Source organism: Humulus lupulus, chromosome 2 (assembly GCF_963169125.1).
Source record: "Humulus lupulus chromosome 2, drHumLupu1.1, whole genome shotgun sequence".
Classification (NCBI taxonomy): Eukaryota; Viridiplantae; Streptophyta; class Magnoliopsida; order Rosales; family Cannabaceae; genus Humulus; species Humulus lupulus.
Window position 1 is genome coordinate 257,608,465 of NC_084794.1, and position 14,116 is coordinate 257,622,580.

The window sequence follows — 14,116 nt, forward strand, 5'->3', positions numbered from 1 at the left end:
CTTCACTTTGGATTGAAGTGGGCTCTCCACTACCCTGTATCTCCTCAGAATTTCCCAGATTTTTACCATTCCGCAGCTGAATAGCTTTACAGTGTTCTTTCCCATCTCTCCTTGGATTTTCTGTATCACTAGGCAAAGATCCTTGCGGCCTAGTTTTCATTTCATTGGCTAGCTGGCCGAGCTACATCTCAAGATTACAAAGAGAAGCTGCTTGGCTCTGTATTACTGCATCATTCTTAGCCATATACTCCCTCATTAGATTCTCCAAAGAGTTCGGCTGGGAGTTTTGAACATGTTGTGAAGGTCTTGGCTGCTGTGAAAAACCTGGTGGATATGCTTGTCTTCCTTGTGCTGGTGCTGTGCTTGAACTTGCTCCTTGACCCCCCCATGACAGATTAGGATGATTCTTCCATGCTGGATTGTAAGTGTTCGAATATGGGTTGTTGTTGCGGTTGAAATTCTGATTTCCCACATAACAAACTGAGGCTGGATTTGAAGGGCAATTCTCAAAAGTATGCCCGTCCCCACAATACACGCATGACACTTCTGCACTTTGAATGGCAGCAGCTGGCTGAATACTTCCTCCCAAACTCATATTCTTCAAGATGTTGGTCATTGAGGCCATTTGAGCTGTTAGAGCCGTTAATGCATCTACTTCAAGAACTCCCGCCACCTTCCTACTTGTAGGAGCTCTAGTGTTTGACCATTGATAGTTATTACTTGCGATCCTTTCCAAAATCTCAAATGCTTCGTTGTAAGACTTGGAAAGAATGGCTCCATTGGCTGAAGCGTCCAATACCATTCTAGAAGCTGCATTGAGGCCATTATAGAAGGTCTCCATCTGTATACAGTGTGGGATACCGTGGTGTGGACATTTTCTTAAAAGCTCTTTGAATCTTTCCCACGCGTCACTAGTGGACTCATCTTCCAGCTGCTGAAATGACATAATCTCACTTCTAAACTTTGCATTTCTGGTGGGAGGGAAGTATTTTCTCAGAAATTTCTCAGCCAAGTCATTCCAATTTGTAACGGAATCGGGAGGCAAAGTGTTGAGCCATGATCTAGCTCGGTTTCTTAATGAGAATGGAAATAGCTTCAGCCTTAATGCTTCTTCACTCACTCCTTGAAGCTTAAAAGAATCACTCACCTCCAAGAATGAACAAAGATGGAGATGAGGATCCTCCGTTGGCATCCCGCTGAACTGCCCCACGGTTTGGAGCATTTGAAACATCACTGGCTTGAGTTCGAATTGAGCTGCTTGTATTTCTGGCCTCACAATGCCTGGATTTAGCTCATTAAACATAGGGGCAGCGTATTCCCGTATTGCTCTAACTCTGTCATCTGCCAAAACAATGGGATTAGTAACTTGCTGGCCATCCCCCTCATCATCAACACGTTCAGCCATAGTGCCTCGGCTTTTAGCCTTTTGATCCTTTCTCCTTTTTCTGAAAGTTCGTTCGATCTCGGGGTCAATAGGAGCAAGTTCACTGTCCTCTTGCTGGTTCATACACTGTAGGTACCTGAGTTTGCACAACCCGAACCAACAAGGTTAAAACAATGAAAATAAACTGTAAAATAGTTGATAAAACAGAATTTAATTTTAAAGTCCCCGGCAACGGCGCCAAAAACTTGTTGTGAATTTTCTAATGATTAAAATATGCGCAAGTATACACAATCGAAAACAAGTAATACAGTGATAATGTATCAAAGTTCGTCTCCACAGGGACTTTTCAACTAAATTAATGTAAAATCAACCAAAAACAGTTTATAATACAGTAACCAAATCAAGAGAAAGGTTGTGTAATTAATTATGAAAATAAATGTAAATGAGCAAATTAATTCAACTAAAAATCAGAGATTAAAATGAAAGAATTCTGGGTGGATTTCAGATATGAGAAAAATAGATTTAGGTGGTTAATTCCCCTCGGTTCGTTCCAGTTGCTACAGCAATGGGTCAGCAATGGGTCAGCAATTTATGTCACAGTTAACAGATTTCGTAAAACCCAGTGAGTTTTTCCCAAAACTCACTATCTATTGTTTATAACCTCCCTCAATACATTCCTGTAATAAAACAGACTATAAACAATCCATCAAGCACCAAATCTTTAGGTTATGCAAAGCAGCAAAATAGTCCTATTCCACTACTAAAAATCACCTAAAACTAGGTAAGTTTCTTGCATCAATTGAATGGGTTCAGCTAGACTTCCCTTTTCCAAGTTAGATCTAACTTAATAAATGCTAAATATGGCCAGTAATTAACATTCAATTAACATTACAGCACATTCAATTGAACTATGACATAAACAACTTCACCATGCATTTAGAAATTAGTTCATATATAAGGGTTCATAACCACCCAAATCTTTAGAGTGTTAGTTCATGGCTGAAATTATAAACATAAAACCAGTACAGAATATTTCCATGGAGTTTGAGTAGAAATTGAGATGAGAAAATAATACAAAATTAAAGAGAGATAGAGATTAGAGAGAATTGAGTGTTGAGCTCTAGTCCCCCTTAGGCGTCTGTCTTCTTTTTCTCTCCTATTTCGTACTCCCTTCTTCTTCTTTCTTTCTGCTTCTCTCTGTACTTTGCTTAGTGAAAAATATTTAGAATTCTCCAAAATGATCCCCCTCCTTCAAATTTTTCGGCTGGGCCCTCTTTAAGGGTACTTGGTTTACCCTAATTAGCAAGTCAAAGTCAATCTTGCCCCCCTGTCCTTTGCCACACCATCCAGCTGACTTAATTGTACAATATTCTCGCCACCTCAGCGCCACTTATGTCTCATTAAGTCCAACTGGCATTTGTCACGTTTTCTTCCTGGGCTCTGCCAATTGCTACGGTATGTTTGCTACAGCATTAAGAGTACAGCAACATGCTCTTTCCAGAATTGTTCCTCTTCATGATCCAAAGTTCCCAATCACCTGTTTTAGCCTCCTTTCCTGATTAACATAAACACGAAACTACATAAATCACTAAGAAAAATATGATAATACAGATACACAGTCCCTTGATACAAATATACACTAAATGGACACAATTACACTACTTACAACTCATTACTCTTTTGTTTTGGCTTGAAAATTAAGTTTAAAGATGTGAAAATAACTCTAAATCCTAGAGTTATTAATCTTCCTCTTCAGGAGTCTGGGGAGACTGCTTCTTTGAAAGATGAATTCCATGGTGGGACGGTAAACGTCATTTCTTGGAATTTGTCATTGAGAAATGTTCAAGCACTTTATCTATGTAAGCTGCTTGAGATAGAGCTAAGAGTTTGTTCTTTCTATCCTTAATGATCTGGATACCTAGAACATAACTCGCTTCACCCAAATCCTTCATTTGGAATTGAGTGCTCAGCCAATTCTTCACATCTGATAATTTCTTAACATTGTTTCCAATGAGTAAGATATCATCTATATAAAGAACCAAGAATACCACTATTTGATTTGCCTTCAGTTGGTAAACACAGGGCTCATCAATATTTTGTTCAAATTCATAGGTTTTGATTATTTCATCAAACCTAAGATTCCAGGAACGAGAAGCTTGCTTAAGTCCACAAATGGACCTATTCAACTTGCAAACTTTTCCTTCTTGCCCAGCTACTTTAAATCTTTCTGGCTGATCCATATAAATGACTTCATCAAGCTTTCCATTAAGAAAAGCTGTCTTGACGTCCATTTTCCAAATCTCATAGTCGAGAGCGGTTGCTATGGATAAGAGGATGTGACTGGACTTGAGCATGGCTACTGGACTAAAAGTTCCCTCATAGTCCACGCCTTCTCTTTGGGTATAACCCTTTGCCACTAATCGAGCTTTATAAGTCTCAATATTTCCATCAACAACTCGTTTCTTCTTGTAGATCCACTGGCACCCAATGGCCCTAAAGTCACTAGGTGCTTCCACAAGATCCCAGACAAAATTTGAGTATATGGACTCCATTTCTTGTTTCAAGGCTTCGAGCCATAGTTCCTTTTCATGGCAAGCCATTGCCTGTTTGAAAGACAACAGATCATCATCACTAGTGTCACCAACAACCATATTGGTTTCACCATCCAATCCATAGCAAACTGGGTTCCTAGAAACCCTCCCACTACGGCGAGGCTCCGTGACTGTTTGCTCAGGAATAGTGGTACTTTCTTCATTTAAATCGACTTGTGTTGGTTGGACACGAAGATTGGGAATTTCATCATCAACTCGCGTTGATGATGATGGAACATTGGTTGGAGTCAATTCTTTAACCATCTCCTCTAAAACTACTTTGCTGCATGGTTTGAAGTTTTGGACATAGTCATTTTCTAGAAAAGTAGCATTTGTAGAAGTAAACACTTTCTTTTCTGAATGACTATAGAAAAGTCCACCTCGAGTACCTTTAGGATAGCCAACAAACATGCAAACTTCAGTTCACGGTTCTAGCTTTCCTTTCTTTTTCCTTAAGATGTGGGCGGGACACCTCCAGGTTTTATAATGGTGTAAACTAGGTTCACAACCATTCCAGCGTTCTAAAGATGTTTTGGGGATTGATTTAGACGACACGACATTGAGAATGTCATTCGCGGTTTCAGTTGCATGTCCCCAGAACGAAGTTGGTAGAGTTGAGTAACTAAGCTACACCATTTTGTTACGGAGTACCTGGGGTAGTAAGTTGTAATAAAATCCCAAGTTCAGTTAAATGATCTTGGAACTGCATATCCAAATATTCTCCACCCTTATCAGATCGCAAGGTCTTTAACATTTTACCTAATTGGTTCTGAGCCATTCCTAGGAATTCCTGAAACTTTGAAAATGGTTCTGATTTCCTACGCATTAGGTAAAGACATGAATATCTAGAGTAATCATCAATGAAAGTGACGAAATACTCAAAACCACCCCTGGCTTGTACATTCAAAGGTCCACAAACATTTGAATGAACAAGTCCAAGTGGTTCTTTGGCCCTATCATCGATGGTTTCATTAGATATCTTAGAACTAGACCTTTGTAGAGAATGGACGCTTGGTGTGTTTGCCTTCTAGACAAGATTCACAGACAGGTAATTCACCTAAGGTGAGTTCCCTCAAAGGCCCGTCCTTTGTAAGTCTTTGAATCCTATCATAGCCAATGTGACCTAGTCTTAAGTGCCATAAATATGTCATATTATCGTTATCAGTCTTTTGATGTTTATTGGTCCTAGGTTTAGCTACTTTGAATAAATCATTGTTAAGAGCGAGAGGTTCGATAGGTCGTAGAATATAGAGCCCGTTTTCCAAACATGCAATACACAATTGTGATCCATTGAAAGAAATAGATATATTCGAACTTTTGAAAGTCATAACAATTTGTTCTAATTGCAACATGGAAACTGAAATTAAATTTCCACTAAAATCCGGAATAAAAATACATCTTTTAAAATTAAGTATTTATTTCCGAACTTCAAACGAGCTCTTCCTATTGCTTGGACCGCAACAAACGCTCCGTTCCCAACTCCAAGCTTTAAGCCACCTCTGTCCACTTCCTCCCACAATTCAAGAAGTTGTAAAGAGTTGCAAACATGGTTAGTAGATCCAGAATCAATAATCCAAACAGATTTATCATTCTCTAAAACACATGTTTCCAAGATAAATGAACTATAATCATTACCTTTGTTTTTCGCTGCTAGAAACTTAGGGCAATCTTGTTTCAAATGCCCATTCTCTTTGCAGTGAAAGCACTATTATCTTTACCTTTCTTGTTTTTCTCATTTATCCCCGTAGATGTCTGTGCACTAGGTTGTGCACTTGTCCTTGAAGCCTTTGCAGGCTTGGGGTTGTTGTTTTGTCCACCTTTCCTCTTGTTTTCAGCTTTCAAAGACGAAGCTTGGTTAGCTTCAGTCTTAGCTGGATCAGCAGCAACAACAGTAGTCTTATTTTCTCCTCCTTTACTAGGTCCACCCATGATAGACTTTAAAGTCTGATGATCATTCATGAGCTGCGTCAGACCATATTTGAGTTGATCATGAACGTGCAGACATGGTGCTATTCAAGCATTCACAGTGTCATCACGCATGTGCAAAGACGGTGCTATCCAAGCATTTACGGTGCCATCACGAGCATTGATAGTGCCATCACGAACGTCCGGACACGGTGTTCGTTATGGGGATTCCTCAATCATGAAGAATCCAGAGTTGTCACCAATAAACTCTATGATGATATTCTGCTTCCAATTAAGGAAGGTTTCTTCAGTGAGTTTCTTTATTGAAAGTTGAGAAAGGATGGGAGTAGACTCAGATACTACTTAACTTAAAACTACAAATTATCAGTAAAATATAAATCAATCACATTTTCTCAATAAAACTACTATTCACACGAATTTCAAGAAATAACACAACATATACCAAAAATATGTAAGATATGAGAAAAAAATACCAAAAACAATCATGTCTCTATTTCTTTAGGTTTTTAACTAATCTATGATATCCTCGTCCCGATTGGCGAGATTAAAAAATACCACTAGTTAAATAGAGTTGTAAACTCATTTAATAATGGACACCACTATTAACAACCTATTATTCAATCAAAATAAGAAAATAAAACCTCTTATTTTATGAGCTAGATCCACGATTTCGATAATCATAGATTTAGTCCTAGTAGTCATCATAGGGGTGAGTCTAGTAGAATTTGACCTATAATTATCTATCTTTTGAAATCTAACCTTGTCAAAATAGCTAATGAACACCTTCCGTAGGGAGACGAATCAAAGCGCCTCGAGGCCCCATTAAGCTATTGACTATGTTAAACAAATGGTGGAGATCGAATAAAAATACTTAAAATAGCTCATTATAAAATTTAAAAATAATATTTTATTATTTATTTTTAGAAAATTAATGACTATGGTTTTCCAAATTTTTTTTAAAAGATTAAATTTTTAAAACCAAAGTCCTATAATTTCCTATTAATTCTAAAGTGTCACATTGAAACAAATTCAATTAATTTAGAATCAATTTGTTGCTAATCAATATTTAGGTTTAACTAATATAATGAACCTATACAATTAAGTCCAACTTAAGTAAATGGACCTTAACAATTGGGCTTGTATGGAGGAGGGCTGGGTCTTGTATGTCGTTCCCACTACGAAGACTCCCATATCTTCCATATAAGGTCCAAAAGACAGGAATTTAAACCTTCGTTTTATTAATTGTTATTAATTGATTAGGTCCACTATAGTCATGCAAAGCAAATGAGCCTTCACAAGTGGAATCACCCACAAGAGATAAATTTAAACTTTAGATTTTCTAATGGGCCCAAATAAAACCTATCATTTTATGAATATTTTATTTGGCAAAATCCATATATCTAACAAACATATGGGCCACTATATGCATCTAAGCCCAATTGCAAAAATACCACATATAGTGCAAACAAACATGTTATATTTGGATGGGCCTAATCATGTTACTATATGAAAAATTCTATGAATTTATGCAAAAAATACCACAATTTACTTCATTTGCAAAAATATCACAATTAATTTCAAGAATTTATAAAAAAATTCAAATTAATTAAATTTTTACAAAAAATTGTCAATTTAAATGAAATTTATCAACAATTAACAATATTTAATTTAAATTTCATTTATCAATAATCAACTTGGTTTATGTTAATTTGAAAAAAAATATTAAATTAATTTAAATAGGATTTATCAACAATCAACCAAAGTTAATTTAAATCCCATTTCATTAAAAAAAATATTTATTAATTGGTTGAAAAAAATGATATTTTTCAAAATTTAACAAATTATAAATTTTAAAATCAATATCTTAACTATTTTTCAAAAATATCTTATGTTGTTACAACTATAAGCAAATATTTTAACCATTTTTAAAATAAATAATATATTAATTATTATAACAACCCTAAAATATCTTAAAACAGTTAAACAAATTCAAATATCCATGAAAATATCTAACTAACAAATTTCAAATAATTTAAATATTAAAAACTATAGAATAAACAGATATTTATATTTCAAATAAAGATTTAATAAAAATATTAAGAATTTAAAATCAAATATCTTAAATATCTGATTTCTTAATTATAATATTTTAATATATTAAAATATTTAAAATTAAGTTGTTAGTCTATTTTTAAATTTGAATTTGAATCTTTGTAGAAAATATCTAATTATTTAAATCTCAACTAACAAAAAAATCTTATTTTAAAAAGAAAATTTAAATGATAAAACAAATCTGATATTTTTTGTTTTGATTATAAATAATTAATTTTCACAATTTTATTTTTCTTTAATTTAAAAAAAAATTCAGATGAACAGTATCCAGTACTGTTCATTGCGTGCGCGGATGGCTGGTGCGCGTGGGCGTGCGCGAATGCATGGGCAGCCAGGCTAAAAAAATTTCAGAAATTGTTTTTGTGCAATTTTTCAAACCAAAACCATTTTCTAATTAATTTTTAACAAGTTTTATACAAAAAAAACATATATAAAAATTAGTGTAGAAAATACAACAAAATAACATAAAAATTGCTAATAATCACATAAAATCAATATGCTTTGTAAAAACATAAAAAATCATCCAATTATTCAAACACATCAAATAATCCAATTTTTAACATGTTCATGCATGAAAATAAAGATTACCAAAGGCTCTGAGGCTAGTTGTTGGGATACTTTATACAAGTTCTTTATTTATTTTCATGTAGATCTAATATTAAACAAATTATTATGAGATAACCTAGAACATGTTTCTAAAATTAAATTCAAAGAGAAACAATGAAAAGAATACTTACAGTATACGCAGCGGAATGAATGAGTCCTTCCTTTAGTTTCTCTAACCCTTGTATCCTTTCTGTCGCAAAGTATTATCAAGAAACTGAACCGATCTTCAATTTTCTTCACAGTCTTCCAAAGTATTGGAATCACCTAGACTAGAGTGGGAAATTCTCAACACATGAGATAGATACTGAGAGAAGAAGAGAAAATAATAAAGAGGCTTAGAAAATGACTTGTGTTTAGAGAGAATCTAAAAACTATCAGAAAATCTGACCTGTGACTTATGTTTTCTTCTCTCACTTAGCACTCATTCTATAGACTCAATTAGACCATTTAATTTAATTAAAAAATAAATAAAATAATACTCAATTAACAGCCCTAGGTCGAAATTATCATGGGCTTTAGACCCGTGAAATTTCCCATTTGATTATAAGCCCATTGGTCTTAAAATCAAGGCCTGTATTATTTTCTATTGAATTAATTAATTAAATAATTATTTAAATCCTTTATCAAATTAATTATTTATAATTTAAACCTTGATTTAAACTTATTTATTAATTTAGATACCAATTTATCTTAATTAATAAATCTGCCCTAATTTCTCTTTTCTTCTCAAAATTACATAACTCTGCGAAACTATCCAAAATTGACCTCATCAACTTTGATAATTCTAATTGATAATTAAATCAATTAATTGAGACTATCTAGATGATTATATCCAAGGTACAATGGGGACCATGGGCCTATGAAATCAATCTCCAATAAGTTATCATAAATCTAACATATAAATTTGCTAACTTATTAATTCCTCGTGACTCTACTAAAGACTCAGAATTACACTCTGAAAAACCTAAGTTTTAGCCTATCTTTCCAGTTTTACAATATTCATCTAGGTTTTATCTTGATTTATGCTTGAACATTAACAACCAATCATAAGAGTTGACACACGAAATTACAAGCTTCGTCTACACTGAAAACTCATTCCAGCCGACTAGTGCTTGGGTTTCCTGAACCAGGGTAATAACTCTCACTATATTCAGAAGTAATTTTACATTAACCAGTTCAAGAATCAATATGTAAAACTATACAATCTATTTCAAAATACAGTGAAGCTTTTTACCCTAAACAACCAAATCCCTTGGTTATAGATGCAAGATCCCCTTGCTTCAATGTTGAACTCCCTTCAACAATATCTCATATCTGAAAACCTTCGGATCTATAGCATCAAGACCCAGCTGAACTCCTTCAGCAATCACGACTTGATTCCAGAGCTTGCACAGAAACCTTCAACCATCTTCAATGGAGTTTCTGGCCAAAACCTGCAAAAATCAAAAGAAGAAAAAAGAAAAGAAAATCCAAAACACACAATCCAATCTATCGATCAAAGAGAGTTGGTTATAACTAATTAACCAGGCCAATATATATCCTTAGCTGCAATTAGGTATAAACCAGAACCAACTAACAACTGTTACTCACTAACAACCTTGCTTTACACACATGCTGACGTGGAGACTAACTAAAAACGAATAAACTCCAGACATAACATAAGACCATTCCAAACGCGACTGGACCTAATTTGTTATACTGAAAATATTGGTCCATACAATCTCCCCCTTGACAATTATGGTCAATGACAAAAAAAAAAAAAAACAGTGTAAATCAACAGATTAACTATGCAACCAACAATAGTCTGGACAAAAAGTAAACAGAGTCTTAAACAGCCAAAATACGAACAAAATATAAAAGAGTATGTGGAATCAGGAAACAAAGTTTTAAACGACCAAAATAACAAAGAGTAACACATGAACAAAACAACAAAAGAAGTAATATAAGTTCATCTCCCCCTTCATTGAGCATAATCTGTGACCACAATCAATTGACAGCTGCATCAGATTGCTCCCCCTGGAGAGGTGTAGTTGAATCAGGAGCCTGAGGAAGGGCATCAGGAAGCGTTGGTGGAACTGATGTGTCCAACTCTATGTCAGCAGGAGGCACTGTAGATGAGACTGGAGGCACCTAAGAGGAAACCTGAGCAGGACTAGTGAACTCCCCCTTAATAGGAACAGAAGACTCAGGAGCCCCAGAAGATTCGCCAAAGGAGTCCCGATGAAATGCTGGTGGAGAAACATCAATCGAAGGGGATAACTGAGAGCCATACTCAGACTGAACAACCAAGGTCTTGACCACTTGAACAAGCTTGTACATAGATGCTTCAAAGGCCATTTGCCACTTCTGATCTTTCTTGTAACATTTAGTGAAGGCCTTGAACTCGGTATATAACTGTACATGCCAACTAGAATTAGACAGACCTTTAAACAAAGGAGCTTTGAGCCTAGACGGCTGCAAAGAAGAAGGAGCAGTGGAGGAGACCTTCTTGTTGAGAGTTGCCAGAAAACTTTTAGACAAAATAGGATTCGCAACCTTGAAGTCATGAGTGGTCAACGACGGTTTGGCAGGCTGAATAATCTTCTAAATTAGGCTTGGATAGGGCAGCTTGTTACGAGTACCAGTAGAGGAGGCGACATCAAAAATTCGATCATAAATGAGAGTAGAGAGATCAATAGACACGCCAGTACCCACATCATATAAAAACTTCCCAATCTTAAGTGTAACAGATGAGAGGTGAGAATTGGGAAACCAATCATATAAGGCCACTCGATGAAGAACCCGATAGAAAGGAGTCAACTTTGTGATAGAAATATCATGATTCCCCCAAACATAATCAGGCAGGCCAGTTAGAACTTGGCCCATGGTAGATTGATTTGGATTGAAGAATTTATTATAGGCAGGTTTAAGTACTTTTGGAATCTTGAGAGCACGAGCAATAGTGGATGGTGCAAATTTTATACGACTACCCCTTACAAAAGCAGTAAGACAATCCTCATTTCGCCCATCTAAAACAGACCTATCTAAATTAGCATAAAACTCCCTAATGAGAATGGGATGAGGAGACACCAATTTGGACACGGTATTAACCCAATGCCTAGACTGTAAAAGTTCAACTAAATCAGGAAAATCCTCCAAAACAACAGAATATTCAGGCCACAAGTCTCTCACTGCAAACCATCTTTGATAATGCAAGGCCTTGGTAGCATCAACAAAGTATTGGATAGAGGATGGATCAACGAAAGACACAGAATCCTTAGGGCTAAAGGCACGCTTGGATTTTTTGGGAGAAGGTTCAAACTGAGTGACTTTGGGCTTACGTTTTGGAGCCGAGGATTTTCTAGGAGGTGATGAAACAAGCATTTTACCCTTTCCTTTGGACTGCACAGGAACATGGGGTTTGGGTTTGGGTTTGGGTTTGGAGGCAGACCGTGTCTTGGGAGTTTTGGGTAAGGAATGCTTACACATAGAAGACGACTTGGGAGGAGAAGGAGAAAGTGGGTTTGGGTTTGGAAATGGAGAGGACGCACCAGGTGAAGACGCAGACACGACAGAGGAACGAGTAACACGTTTAGGAGAAGATACAGAGACGGGTGGAGAAGACTTACCAACTGAACAAGGCGGACGGGCATGGAGTACATTGACCGAGGGACTGACTGGAGGAGCAGACACAGTCACCACCTCGGGAAGGGACGGCGACGGAGGAGATGGAGACGACTCCACGACGGTAGGCGGAATCGAAACGATGGCCATAGCCAAACTAGGATCAAGAGTAGGGGACACAACCCGACCAGGCGATGTGGTGACTGCAGATGGCTCAGATGCATCCACAGAAGAAGGGACAACCACCTCCGGAGGAGGAGAGACATTCGCATCAGCGACAGGAGAAGGTCGGACACTCGATCGACGGCGATTGGCTCTTTGCTTCATAGTGCCAAACTCGTTTAGGGTTTTTGCAATTGAAACACTGTAAACAAAACTCACACAAGCTCAAGTGATGTTATACTTATAGAAAGACCTTATGAATTCCCCTACAAGAAATTGACCGTGCATGAAAAAAAAATGACAAAGCCTATTAAAAAAAAATAACCCAAACTAATATATGAAAGACCAAACATGACATTTGAAAAAAAAAAAAGAATCAAGAATAAAGTCTAAAGAGCCAATATAAAAGAAATAGTCACACTTGAATGGCAGTAGAGATTTATGAACAACAACTTTGATAAGCTCAACATGGATACAAAAAAAAAATATCTGGTCAAAATATACGCATCATGCTTACCAAAAAAAAAAAAATAGAAAGTTTGTAATAGATACACTCTTAAAAACACTACCTAAGTAAACACACAAATTTTTTCTTAACACGAGATTTGAGCCATTATTTTCATTTGTGTGTGCAAAAAGACCTCATGTGGACCAAGAGTCATCAAGAATCATTAACTGGTCCACTCACTCAAAACTAAAAACATTTTTTGATGTATTTTTATTTGATATATCCTCTTTTGACAACAATCACTCTGAGGTTTCCAAATACCCAGCACTGGCTTTCACTCATCATCAGAGATGTAGCCGTCTCTTTTCTTTTAATTTTGGTCATCAAATACAAGGAGGAGGAGCAAACTCCTCAGGGCATATGATGGTACAAAGGAAGCTCTTCCCATTGCATCCAATAATGGTAGCCTTTTGAGCTGGAGAAAATAAGGGCTCAATTCTAAATCTTGGAAAAAATAGTGTGATTAAGAAGTAGTGAGCAAGAAAGAAGTAATTCACACAAACTTAGGAAAAAATTTGGTAAAACATGAAGAAAAAAATGTGACCAGACGAAACACCAAACCTCTCAGATGGTGCAGAGACCAATGTTGGTTCGTAGATGTGCATAAGTTTGAGCATCAAGAGCTTTTGTAAACAAATCTGCTAACTGTGCATTAGTGGAAACATGAGAAATTGTTAGCAATTTAGACTCAACCATGTTTCTAATGAAATGATAACGTATGTCAATGTGTTTGGTCCTTGAATGTTGAACTGGGTTTTTTGAAATGTTAATGGCGCTTGTGCTATCACAAAAGAGGGTCAATGACTTTTGGGGATGGCCATAATCAGTGAGCATCTTATTGAGCCAGATGAGCTGAGTACAACAGCTGCCAGCCGCAAAGTACTCTGCCTCAGCAGTGGAGAGTGAAATAGAATGTTGTTTCTTGCTAAACCAAGAGACCAAGTTGTTCCCTATATAAAAACAACCCCGAGAAGTACTTTTCCTATCATCTAGAGATCCTGCCCAATCAGAATCACTATACCCCACCAGGGACATATTTGTATCACATGAATACCATAAACCAAATTCAATAGTCCCTGCAAGATATTTAAAAATACGTTTGATAGCAGTAAGATGAGATTGTTTAGGATTGGCTTGATAACGGGCACATAGACCAACACTAAAGGAAATGTCAGGACGACTAGGTATGAGATACAACAGGCTTCCTATCATGCTACGGTACAT

General features: G+C 36.3%; 1 protein-coding gene and 1 non-coding gene across 2 annotated transcripts; one reads left to right on the top strand and one right to left on the bottom strand.

Annotated features, from left to right (window-relative positions):
* Nucleotides 1–857: 857 nt before the first annotated feature.
* LOC133820103 (small nucleolar RNA R71) lies at nt 858–964 on the top strand. The gene has a single exon (XR_009886536.1). It is a non-coding gene; the product is annotated as a small nucleolar RNA R71 (small nucleolar RNA).
* Nucleotides 965–13,456: 12,492 nt separating this feature from the next.
* Nucleotides 13,457–14,116, bottom strand: LOC133815412 (secreted RxLR effector protein 161-like). Its single transcript, XM_062248256.1, has one exon. The coding sequence runs from the start codon at nt 14,114–14,116 to the stop codon at nt 13,457–13,459; it is 660 nt and encodes a 219-aa protein (XP_062104240.1).